Source organism: Thalassophryne amazonica, chromosome 1 (genome assembly GCF_902500255.1).
Source record: "Thalassophryne amazonica chromosome 1, fThaAma1.1, whole genome shotgun sequence".
Classification (NCBI taxonomy): domain Eukaryota; kingdom Metazoa; phylum Chordata; class Actinopteri; order Batrachoidiformes; family Batrachoididae; genus Thalassophryne; species Thalassophryne amazonica.
Window position 1 is genome coordinate 34760486 of NC_047103.1, and position 13723 is coordinate 34774208.

The window sequence follows — 13723 nt, forward strand, 5'->3', positions numbered from 1 at the left end:
CGTAGACCTTACAAAGGAGTGATGGTAAAGGATGATGTTCCAATTTTAAAAACTTCACATGGCCCGACGATCTACACACAACGGGCTGGATACCACAAGTTGAATATTCTCTTTTACATAACGCCTATATACAGTAGCGTTCAGAATAATAGTAGTGCTATGTGACTAAAAAGATTAATCCAGGTTTTGAGTATATTTCTTATTGTTACATGGGAAACAAGGTACCAGTAGATTCAGTAGATTCTCACAAATACAACAAGACCAAGTATTCATGATATGCACACTCTTAAGGCTATGAATTTGGGCTATTAGTTTAAAAAAAAAAAGTAGAAAAGGGGGTGTTCACAATAATAGTAGCATCTGCTGTTGACGCTACAAACTCAAAACTATTACAAACTGCTTTTTTAGCAATCCTGTGAATCACTAAACTAGTATTTAGTTGTATAACCACAGTTTTTCATGATTTCTTCACATCTGCGAGGCATTAATTTTGTTGGTTTGGAACCAAGATTTTGCTCGTTTACTAGTGTGCTTGGGGTCATTGTCTTGTTGAAACACCCATTTCAAGGGCATGTCCTCTTCAGCATAAGACAACATGACCTCTTCAAGTATTTTGACATATCCAAACTGATTGATGATGATGTGTTCTTTGGCAAATTGTAACCTCTTCTGCATGTCTTTTATTTAACAGAGGGACTTTGCAGGGGATTCTTGCAAATAAATTAGCTTCACACAGGCGTCTTCTAACTGTCATAGCACTTACAGGTAACTCCAGACTGTCTTTGATCATCCTGGAGCTGATCAATGGTTGAGCCTTTGCCATTCTGGTTATTCTTCTATCCATTTTGATGGTTGTTTTCCATTTTCTTCCACACGTCTTTTTTTTTTTTTTTGTCCATTTAAAGCATTGGAAATCATTGTAGATGAACAGCCTATAATTTTTTGCACCTGTGTACAAGTCTTCCCCTCTCCAATCAACTTTTTAATCAAACTACGCTGTTCTTCTGAACAATGTCTTGAACATTCCATTTTCCTCAGGCTTTCAAAGAGAAAAGCATGTTCAACAGGTGCTGGCTTCATCCTTACATAGGGGACACCTGATTCACACCTGTTTGTTCCACAAAATTGACGAACTCACTGACTGAATGCCACACTACTATTATTGTGAACACCCCCTTTTCTACTTTTTTTTTTAATAATAGCCCAATTTCATAGCCTTAAGAGTGTGCATATCATAAATGCTTGGTCTTGTTGGATTTGTGAGAATCTACTGAATCTACTGGTACCTTGTTTCCCATGTAACAATAAGAAATATACTCAAAACTTGGATTAATCTTTTTAGTCACATAGCACTACTATTATTCTGAACATTACTGTATATCAAATGACAAGGATCTATTTTAGGTGTTACATAAAATAATGAATGCTTTTTCATTCATGCAATGGCAAGAATATAACATGAGGTGAAAGTTGGAATGTTCCATCTTTTAACTTATGATATATTCTTACCATTGCACTCAAACAGCCATTATTTATATAATGTTGACATTTCTACCGTTCTTCTTTCACACTTATTTGGAAGTTACACAATTGTTGTTGCTACAGACATGACCGACTGTTAACATTTTTCCCCTTCAGATACAAATGACAAAACATTCCCTTACTCTGTGGTTTTATTAATCAGTTAATAACAACAGCAGTTACTCAACCTCAACTTGACTTATTAAAAAAAATAATAATAATCTGAAGTTGTGCAAGTATGTACAGTTGTTGTCAGACTTACTGACACCCCTATATTTTATATACACCTTTTAAAATATGGTCAAATAAATTCAAACAAAGCAATTTGTTTAATCAAATTTTTTTTTTAAATGTCAAAAGACAGATTTACTATAGAGTGCCATACTGTTTGTATTTCTTAAAGACTGATGTAAATGAAGTCCAAGACATATTCAGTGACTTGGAAATGTTCATGTATCCATTCCCTGACTTGTCTGAAGAAAACTGGCTGTAAAAGTGATGATTTATTGTAAATTTATCAAAGCATGCCATTAATTGTGTCCAGCATACATTTTATGTCTGGATTTTTTGTTTCACTTTATGAAAACATTTTGTTTTGTTCTTATTGCCAAATAACTGACATTTTTAAAAAAAATCTTTTGACTAACCAAATTGCTTTGATTGCATTTCTTTCTACCCATATTTTAAAAGGTGTACATAAAATATGGAGTCAGTAATTCTTACGACTGTACACAGTGGTAGGGCTGTTTTTCCTACACTTTCATTGATGTTACTAATGGTGAAATATTATGACTGTTTAAGCAGAGGTATTCACTCTCACCAGTACCCTCCTGTGTCAAGTGTCAAAAGTTTCTTCAGTGGCAAATTACGATATTGACTATAAAAGTGAACTGTGAGCTGAATGTATGTTTACACGGTTTATGAACCCTGGATTTAAAAATGATCTGATTGTATCCACCTTCGGAAGTCCTCGGCCTGACCTCTGACCCCTGGAGTTCAGCATGTGTCATACAGAAGCAACAGACATCTTTTATCGGCAGTGAAACTCAACTGTATTTCTGTGGAATAAAACTCGTCACAGAAAGTCATGCTGCGACTGCGACAAATATAGAAGATACTTTAAATACAACCCCGTTAAATCTGGGTAAAAACCTGTCAGCGATAAATACGCAGCGTGTGAACACCACAGACCCCACAACACATTTAGTGTCTCGTAGGTAAAAGCAGCGACGCAACTCCGGCATCCGGGCTGTGACATCAGTAGGTGTCCTCACTCACCATCACCAATCAGGAACAGGTCAGGTTTGTCCGGGTTTTAAGATTCAGATTTGTAACTCCCATGTCAGTCTGAGGGAAGGTTTTCCTGACCCTCAGATGTCACAGTAACCACGGTAACAGAGGACAAGAAGAGAGAAAAGTACAGCGAAAGGACAACTTCAGTTCATGGTTTGACCTCGGCGGAGGGCTCTGGACAGGCTGGGCTGGATACGGCGGCAGGCTGGGCCAGTGTGGAGAACCACGACGACATGGCCGACTTGGCGCTCGTTAAAGCTCCACCTACCGACTGACCTGAGTGCACAGGTGGAGAATAGTGCAAAGTTACAAAGGAGAAACTTTTTTTTTAGATGAATTCTCACTTGACATGTGGAAGGTGGTCGTGTGTGATTTAGGTCGCAATCCGTGATTCTGCTTAACACTGAAGCAACTTTCATGAGTAGCGACTCCGCACAGCTCGTATATAAAGCTTGTCTCCTATTAACTTTTGATACCCAACTGTCTACAATTTTGGCAAAAACAATAATAATAAACTGGGCCTGAAATCTGGTATAATCAGTGGTAAAAGTCACTTTGTGGAATATTGTTTTTGTTTTTAAAAATGGGGAAAATGATCCAAAAAAGTGAATAACTGGATGTAAATGTACAGATTGGGGATAATCTGGTGTAAAATAGGTGAAAGTGTGTAATCGGTCCAGTACACAAGGTTGTAAGGTTATACATTACCTTTGGGAAACGCCTTGTGGCGACGTGTTGTGATTTGGTGCAATGGAAATGATTGAATTTAATTAACTGAGACCTGTTGTTCCTCCGCCACAGTATGAACACATACACATTCTTGAGATTTTAAAAGACATTCCAGCCTTTTGCAAAAATATGGGGAAAATATGGAAGTAGTGTTTTTGGACAATGCCCTGGTGAATGCACACAGACAAATAAATCAAAATGGGAATTGTACATAATTTGATGTAGTCACCAAAAATTTGACGAGTTAGGAATTTGACAGAGTTCCCAAAAGTCAGGAGAGGTTTGTTAACATCTACCTATTTTGAGCACGTTCAAACGTTTTGTGAAAGTGTGTGCATGTCGAACAGGATGTCCGCTGGCTCAGTGGGCGTGTCGGAATCCACAGGTGTAATTTCACATCCTATGAAAAGTCCACAGACTTACACAAATTGTTTCTGGCTGATTTTTTTTTTTTTTTTTCCCCCACTTTTGTTCAAGAGGAAGCCACATTTAACTCAGCATTTTGTTTTTTGTTTTTTCTTTTTAATGTCAGGCGGGTCTCTGAGCACTCTTACCCACAGCCTTGCCCGTCTGGACCACACTGCGGCTGGTGGTGATCATGGCATTTCCAATCTTCTTCCCTCGCTCACTGTTTTGCACCGAGCTACATCAGACACACAGGACAAAAGACACTGAGGATTATAAAAGTGCATGTGTGCAGTGACCCTGGAGGAATTCTTGCCCTCATCCAACAAACACACTACACAAAGGTGTTGTTGCTAAATGTTATCCCGACCTGTTAAGCAGGATTACATAACTGCAGTGACTAGCAGTCGCAGGTGTCATATCTGAAGATCAGAGCTGACCTGAGAGCGGGAAACAAGCGGGCCGTATTTCACAATAAATCCTCGGCTCGGCCTGGTTTTATCTGAACAGCAGCCTGGCGCTAATCCAGCAGGCAGCCGTTCACATGGAGCCCCTCTAGTCTGACATTCAGCAGGAATTTCACTCCTGCATCATCTGGACCAAGCAGCGCCGCTGACACGGCCGGCGCTGGCACATTTCAGCAGCTGCAGAGCTGAGATTTCCGTCACTCTGACACCCGGTGGTCTTCCAAAGTCTAATGAGCCAATTATTTGTGCTGAAATTACACGCCGCGGCTGTGAGGCGTACCGCGGCATAGCGCGCCTCCTCGTAGCACCTGTCATGCTGTGAGGCTACAGAGTGTGACTGTGAACAAAACAAAAATATCACAGTCATCCTCCAGCATCGCTTGGGGAAAACCTGGAGCACAGCCGCATTACTAACGCAGAGGAAAAGGGGGCGCTGTTTCTCATTTGGAACTGAAAAGTATGAACATGCATAAAATTGATAGACAACAATTTAATACAACAAGCATCAGTAAAAAATGAATTAATTTTAGTGCCACTATGTCAATGTTAAAGTGCGCTCAGACCACCGTGTTCCCCACGCTGCTCAGAACACAACAAAAAATATGGTGCAGAACGGCAACTCTGAGGCAGCATCACCACTCGGGAAACAAGAGGATTCACAAAACAAACTCTAGTTATGAGGATCCTGTTGCTAGGATCAGCAATCCAGCTCCACAGATGCACATCCACCAGGAACCCAGAGTCATCATAGCAGCTTGCTTTCCTTTTTATTTTTTATGCGAGACATCCCGTGATGCGTCCCCTGTAGGACTGGGAAACTTTCTGTTTCAGAATTCTTATGATTAGATTAAAGACTATTTGCCATTTGTACTCTCGCACAAATGGATCGGGTACATAAAATTTTTTGCGCAGAGCTTTCAAAAAAATAAATTGTAAATTATAAAGGTATAAAAAGGATAAATTCTTACGCAGTGCTCCTAATAAATATATATTACAAAGTTTTTATTACAAATTTTACTTGGGCCTCATGTACAAAGTGTGCGTTTGTACAAAAACATGGCGTATGTCCTTCTCCGTGCTAACGTTTAGATGTATCAAAAGCAGTGGTGGGCACAGTCACACTAACCCACTAACAGCTAATTAGCGAAGCTAACTTTTTTTTTTTTTTTTTTTTTTTAGCGAATTAGCTTTTCAGCTAATTTTGAAAGCCATCAGTGGACCACTTAGCTTCCACTAAATTTACTTCCACTAACAGCAGCAAGCCCTCTCCATTCTCTTCTGCTGAGGGAGGAGTGAGCTCACAGCCGTCTGACTACGCAAGACAGAAGCTTTGGCTCATTCTTCGTTTTTGGGTTTGTGATCGCTTCTGATTTTACTCAGAAACCTCAGCGGTACTTGAACTCGAAACTGGCTTATAGTAGCTGACAGTACTAAAAGTTAGCAGTTACCTGTAACTTCAGCTAATTTTTTTGTGGTTTAGCGTTATAAAAGTTAACTTTTCAGTTAGCAGATATCAAAGCTGATTTTTTTGGTTAGCTGTGCCCACCACTGATCAAAAGTGAAATGGCCGTGTAAATGTGCATCACGCAAAAATCCTGGCTGGTGTACGCACATTTCTACAGCTATTGTTCCACTGGCGACACATAGAGGTGATGCTGGGAACCATTAATACTGTGAAAACATGAAGTCAGAGTGATATGCACACCAGAGACACACGTGAACAATTAACACACCAACATGTTTGCAGTTATATGGGTGGCCATAAGAGCATGCGCAAAGTGATGCATCAAATGGTATTAACAACGGCTGCGTTGGCATTGTTAGAGGACCATGCAAATGGTGCAATCCCACGTGAACGAGTATTCAGGGAATATGAGGATTTACTTGCAAATGACAATAATTGGCTCATAGGCCGATTAAGATTACCAAGGCCACTGTTACTGGAGTTGCAGAACTGCGGCCGGCCCACAGCGCAATATGACGAGGAGCCAGAGGTTGTCTGTGCCCACACAGGTGCTGACCATGCAGGGCGTCCTGGCAACAGGGACATTCCAGTGTGAGCTGGCTGATCAGTCAGGAGTGTGCCTGTCAACCTTGAGCTGAGCCATGCCAGCTGTGCAGAACGCAATCATCCAAATGTCATCCAGGTACATCACATTCCAACATTAAAGCGCAATTTGCAGTGAGAGACTGTTTCGCTAATGTAAACGGAGCTATTGACTGCACACATAAAGGCTCCAACACATGAGGAATTTGTATTTTTAATAAGAAAAAAGATCCACCTTGGATTTGCTGTGGCCTCCCTGAGTGCAAAACAAGGGAGCAGCCGAAGGGACTTACTAATGTTCAAATCACATGTGCTGAGCAAATGCATTGGGTTGTGACAGAAACAGGCTGGTACAGTGCGCAATGTATGGCTGTGTGGGTAAATAGTTTATTTGTGTAATTGTTCTGAATGAAAACCAGAGCGGGGCACATTTGGGCATCCACAACTCTACAGAGGCATTTACTGACAAATACTGAACACGGAGGCCTGGAGCCCGTTAAGAAGCTCTGCATCTCTACTTTCACCATGAAGCAAAACAAAAAACATTAATAATAACATTTAATTGTATGTTTGTATGTTGACCCTGACTGGGGATGTTGTTGGGCGGTGGAAGGAGTACTTCGAGGATCTCCTCAATCCCATCGTCACGTCTTCCAAAGAGGAAGCAGAGACTGGGGACTCAGAGGCGGACTCATCCATTACCCAGGCCGAAGTCACCGAGGTGGTTAGAAAGCTCCTCGGTGGCAAGGCTCCTGGGGTGGATGAAGTCCATCCTGAGTACCTTAAGTCTCTGGATGTTGTGGGACTATCTTGGCTGACACGCCTCTGCAACATTGTGTGGCGATCGGGGACAGTGCCTCTGGATTGGCAGACCGGGGTGGTGGTCCCTCTGTTTAAGAAGGGGGACCAGAGGGTGTGTTCCAACTATAGGGGGATCACACTCCTCAGCCTCCCCGGTAAGGTCTATTCCAGAGTACTGGAGAGGAGAATTCGACCGATGGTCGAACCTCGGATTCAGGAGGAGCAGTGTGGTTTTCGTCCTGGTTGCGGCACACTGGACCAGCTCTACACGCTCCATCGGGTGCTCAAGGGTTCATGGGAGTTCGCCCAACCAGTCCACATGTGTTTTGTGGATCTGGAGAAGGCGTTCGACCGTGTCCCTCGGGGCACCCTGTGGGGAGTGCTCCGGAAGTACGGGGTCCTTTGCTAAGGGCTATCCGGTCCGTGTATGACCGCAGCTTGGTTCGCATTGCCGGTAGTAAATCAAACCTGTTTCCAGTGCACGTTGGCCTCCACCAGGGCTGCCCTTTGTCACCGGTTCTGTTCATTATTTTTATGGACAGAATTTCTAGGCGCAGCCAGGGTGTAGGGGGGGTCTGGTTTGAGAACCACAGAATCTCGTCTCTGCTGTTTGCGGACGATGTGGTTCTGTTGGCTTCGTCAAATCAGGACCTTCAGTGTGCACTGGGGCGGTTTGCAGCTGAATGTGAAGCATCCGGGATGAAAATCAGCACCTCCAAATCCGAGGCCATGGTTCTCGACCAGAAAAAGGTGCTTTGCCCTCTTCAGGTCGGTGGAGTGTCCTTGCCTCAAGTGGAGGAGTTTAAGTATCTCGGGGTCTTGTTCACGAGTGAGGGACGGATGGAGCGTGAGATCGATAGATGGATCGGTGCAGCATCTGCAGTGATGCGGTCGCTGTATTGGACCGTCGTGGTGAAGAGACAGCTGAGTAGGGGGGCAAAGCTCTCGATTTACCAATCGATCTACATTCCGATCCTCACCTATGGTCATGAGATTTGGCTCATGACTGAAAGAACGAGATCACGAGTACAAGCGGCCGAGGCGGAGGATCAGCAGCAATCTTCCATTCCAGCTTATTAATTAATCAAAAACCCAGACAGAGCTTTAATTCATTTGAAAGCTTGACTCTTAGTCCTGTCCATCCAAATTGGAAGTCCCAAAAACCAGTTTTATTTGTTATCTATCGTCCTCCTGGTCATTACTGTGAGTTTCTCTGTGAATTTTCAGAACTTCTGTCTGACTTAGTGCTTAGCTCAGATAAGATAATTATAGTGGGCGATTTTAACATCCACACAGATGCTGAGAATGACAGCCTCAACACTGCATTTAATCTATTATTAGACTCAATTGGCTTTGCTCAAAATGTAAATGAGTCCACCCACCACTTTAATCATATCTTAGATCTTGTTCTGACTTATGGTATGGAAACTGAAGACTTAACTGTATTCCCTGAAAACTCCCTTCTGTCTGATCATTTCTTAATAACATTTACATTTACTCTGATGGACTACCCAGCACAGTGCAGAGTAGCTACCTAAACTCTGTAAGTGAGATAGAGTATCTCGTCAATAGTTTTACATCCTCATTGAAGAAGAAGGATGCTGTAGCTCCTTTGAAAAAGAGAGCTTTAAATCAGAAGTGCCTGTCTCCGTGGTATAACTCACAAACTCGCAGCTTAAAGCAGATAACCCGTAAGTTGGAGAGGAAATGGCATCTCACTAATTTAGAAGATCTTCACTTAGCCTGGAAAAAGAGTCTGTTGCTCTATAAAAAAGCCCTCCGTAAAGCTAGGACATCTTACTACTCATCACTAATTGAAGAAAATAAGAACAACCCCAGGTTTCTTTTCAGCACTGCAGCCAGGCTGACAAAGAGTCAGAGCTCTATTGAGCCGAGTATTCCTTTAACTTTAACTAGTAATGACTTCATGACTTTCTTTGCTAATAAAATTTTAACTATTAGAGAAAAAATTACTCATAACCATCCCAAAGACGTATCGTTATCTTTGGCTGCTTTCAGTGATGCCAGTATTTGATTAGACTCTTTCTCTCAGATTGTTCTGTCTGAGTTATTTTCATTAGTTACTTCATCCAAACCATCAACATGTCTATTAGACCCCATTCCTACCAGGCTGCTCAAGGAAGCCCTACCATTATTTAATGCTTCGATCTTAAATATGATCAATCTATCTTTATTAGTTTGTTATGTACCACAGGCTTTTAAGGTGACAGTAATTAAACCATTACTTAAAAAGCCATCACTTGACCCAGCTATCTTAGCTAATTATGGCCCAATCTCCAACCTTCCTTTTCTCTCAAAAATTCTTGAAAGGGTAGTTGTAAAACAGCTAACTGATCATCTGCAGAGGAATGGTCTATTTGAAGAGTTTCAGTCAGGTTTTAGAATTCATCATAGTACAGAAACAGCATTAGTGAAGGTTACAAATGATCTTCTTATGGCCTCAGACAGTGGACTCATCTCTGTGCTTGTTCTGTTAGACCTCAGTGCTGCTTTTGATACTGTTGACCATAAAATTTTATTACAGAGATTAGAGCATGCCATAGGTATTAAAGGCACTGCGCTGCGGTGGTTTGAATCATATTTATCTAATAGATTACAATTTGTTCATGTAAATGGGGAATCTTCTTCACAGACTAAGGTTAATTATGAAGTTCCACAAGGTTCTGTGCTAGGACCAATTTTATTCACTTTATACATGCTTCCCTTAGGCAGTATTATTAGACGGCATTGCTTAAATTTTCATTGTTACGCAGATGATACCCAGCTTTATCTATCCATGAAGCCAGAGGACACACACCAATTAGCTAAACTGCAGGATTGTCTTACAGACATAAGGACATGGATGACCTCTAATTTCCTGATTTTAAACTCATAAAACTGAAGTTATTGTACTTGGCCCCACAAATCTTAGAAACATGGTGTCTAACCAGATCCTTACTCTGGATGGCATTACCCTGACCTCTAGTAATACTGTGAGAAATCTTGGAGTCATTTTTGATCAGGATATGTCATTCAAAGCGCATATTAAACAAATATGTAGGACTGCTTTTTTGCATTTACGCAATATCTCTAAAATTAGAAAGGTCTTGTCTCAGAGTGATGCTGAAAAACTAATTCATGCATTTATTTCCTCCAGGCTGGACTAGGGTTTGTAAGAGTAGAATGGGAGGCAGAGCCTTCAGCTTTCAGGCTCCTCTCCTGTGGAAGCAGCTCCCAATTCGGATCAGGGAGACAGACACCCTCTCTACTTTTAAGATTAGGCTTAAAACTTTCCTTTTTGCTAAAGCTTATAGTTAGGGCTGGATCAGGTGACCCTGAACCATCCCTTAGTTATGCTGCTATAGACTTAGACTACTGGGGGGTTCCCATGATGCACTGTTTCTTTCTCTTTTTGCTCTGTATGCACCACTCTGCATTTAATCATTAGTGATTGATCTCTGCTCCCCTCCACAGCATGTCTTTTTCCTGGTTCTCTCCCTCAGCCCCAACCAGTCCCAGCAGAAGACTGCCCCTCCCTGAGCCTGGTTCTGCTGGAGGTTTCTTCCTGTTAAAAGGGAGTTTTTCCTTCCCACTGTCGCCAAGTGCTTGCTCACAGGGGGTTGTTTTGACCATTGGGGTTTTTACGTAATTATTGTATGGCCTTGCCTTACAATATAAAGCGCCTTGGGGCAACTGTTTGTTGTGATATGGCGCTATATAAATAAAATTGATTGAAAATTGATTGATTGATTAGAAAGTGGAAGAAACACAAGATGACTGTCAATCTCCCTCCGTCTGGGATTCCATGCAAGATCTCACTGTGTGGGGTAAGGATGATTCTGAGAACGCTCAGAACTACACAGGAGGACCTGGTCAATGACCTGAAGAGAGCTGGGACCACAGTCACAAAGATTACATTAGTAACACATGATGCTGTCATGGTTTAAAATCCTGCAGGGCAGCAAGGTCCCCCTGCTCAAGCCAGCACATGTCCAGGCCCATTTGAAGTTCGCCAGTGACCATCTGGATGATCCAGAGGAGGCATGCGAGAAAGTCATGTGGTCAGATGAGACCAAAATAGAACTTTTCGGAATCAACTCCACTTACCATGTTTAGAGGATGAGAACAACCCCAAGAAAACCATCCCAACCGTGAAGCATGGGGGTGGAAACATCATACGCTGGGGGTGCTCTTCTGCAAAGGGGACAGGACAACTGGACCGTATTGAAGGGAGGATGGATGGGGTCATGTATTGCGAGATTTTGGCAAACAACCTCGTTCCCTCAGTAAGAGCATTGAAGATGGGCCATGGCTGGGTCTTCCAGCATGACAATGACCCCAAACACACAGCCAGGGCAACTAAGGAGGGGCTCCGTAAGAAGCATTTCAAGGTCCTGCAGTGGCCTGGCCAGTCTCCAGACCTGAACTCAATAGAAAATCTTTGGAGGGAGCTGAAACTCCAAACCTGAAAGATTTGGAGAAGATCTGTATGGAGGAGTGGACCAAAATCCCTGTTGCAGTGTGTGAAAACTTGGTCAAGAACTACAGGAAATGTCTGACCTTTAATGGCAGACAAATGTTTCTGTACCAATTGTTAAGCTCTGTTTTTCTAGGGGATCAAATACTTATTTTATGCAATAAAATGCAAATTAATTATTTAAAAATCATACAGTGTGATTTACTGGATTTTTTTTTTTTTTTAGATTCTGTCTCTCACAGTTGAAGTGTACCTATGATAAAAATTACAGACCTCTCCATTCTTTGTAGGTGGGAAAACCTGCAAAACTGACAGGGGGTCAAATACTTATTTTCCCCACTGTATATATTGTATATTATAATATTTGAATGCACACATGTCCAAACGTGCTCATGCTGGTTTTCGTTCGGAACAATTACACAAATAAACTACATACTCACAAAGCAGCCACCCATCGTGCACTGTGCCAGCCTCTAGCCTGTTCCCAATCCAACCCAATGCATTTGTACATCACTTCTGATTTGAACACTAATGAAATGAAAATATTTCCTATTAACAAAAACAAATTCATCATGTGATGGCACCCTTATAGCAATATGTGTGCAGTCAATAGCTCTGATTACATTACGGCAACTGGCTCTCGCTGCAAATTGCACTTTAATGTTGGAATGTGATGTACCTGATGGCATTCGGATGACTGCGTTCCACACAGCTGGCATGGCTCGGCTCAAGGTTGACTGGCACACACTAACCCTGGCTCCTCGCCATATTGGGCTCTTGGGCTGACCACAGTTCTGTGCACCACTCCACTAACAGTGGCCTTGGTCATCAAAATCATCTTATAAGCCAATTATCATCATTTGCAAGTAAGTCCTTGCGTACCCTGAATACACGCTCACATCGGATTGCATCATTTGCAAGGTTCTGTAATGACGCTAACGCAGCCATTGTTAATGTCATTTTCTTCATCATTTTGCGCATGCTTTTACGTATTTCCACCCATATAAGTGCAAACATGCGGGTGTCTTAATTGTTCAAAAGTGTGTCTCTGATGTGCACATCACTCTGATGACTTCTTTTCACATTATTAATAGTTTCCCAGCATGACCTGTAAGTGTCGCCAGAGAACAATAGCTCTAGAAATGTGCGTACACCAGCCATGAACTTGGCGTGGGGCACTGCACTTCCACGGCCATTTCACTTTTGATACATCTGAAAGTTAGCATGGAGATGGATGTATGGCACATTTTTGTGCGTATGCAACCTTTATACATGAAGCCCCTGATCTTTTACTGAAGATCTCAAATATTCCAAACATATTCAATTTATCAGACAGAATTCAAGGGAAAACAACAATACCCAGAATGTATAATTGCACTAAAGGAGGAGAGGTTTAGGTTCCACACAGATACAACACAAAACCATCTTTAGTATCTTGTGAGTCCTGTGGTTTCACTGGTGTCCACTTTCTCTGAGCATTTCAGCCGCTGGCTGCTCTTTGACCAATGTTAGCTTCTCGTGTTAGTTCATCACATGTTCAAAATAAGTCCATTTTCCCCCTTGTGGAATATAAACAGAGGGGAGACAGTGGGACGAGGTTAAAATTAAAGTTTCCACTTCCCTTGTTTCCAGCAGCATCCCGTTAAGTGGGGAACATGCAGTTCACAGCCGTGTGTCCCACTAACCTCACTGTCCCAGACATCCTGCCTCAAGTCAAACAGACTCTTCCAAAGTCAACTTGCACAATTTGATTTAAAACTGAACATCTTCCTCAGGTTCCTGAATGCTCAGTAATGCTGGAGACACCAGATTAACCAGGTGACTGTGGCTTTATGGTAACCTAGTTTCCTCTACAGAGGAGGTTGCATTTTGCTTGCATTTGATTGTTAGATTGATAGATTGTTATTAACCCAGTCACTCAAAAACTAGTAAATCCAGTTCCACAGTAGTTGGGGGTACAAATCAGGATATTTCCTTTGTTTT

General features: G+C 42.0%; 1 protein-coding gene across 1 annotated transcript in view; it reads right to left on the reverse strand.

The window, feature by feature from the left end:
* Window positions 1-1483: 1483 nt before the first annotated feature.
* The window catches only part of avl9 (AVL9 homolog (S. cerevisiase)), a 47865-nt gene continuing 35625 nt past the window's right edge, over window positions 1484-13723 (reverse strand). The window contains exons 15-16 of the mRNA XM_034167704.1: window positions 4098-4186; window positions 1484-3090 (exon numbers count right to left, since the gene is read on the reverse strand). Of these exons, the coding sequence (XP_034023595.1) occupies window positions 2963-3090; window positions 4098-4186 (217 nt within the window). The 3' untranslated portion in view covers window positions 1484-2962. The remainder of the gene's footprint in view (window positions 3091-4097; window positions 4187-13723) is intronic.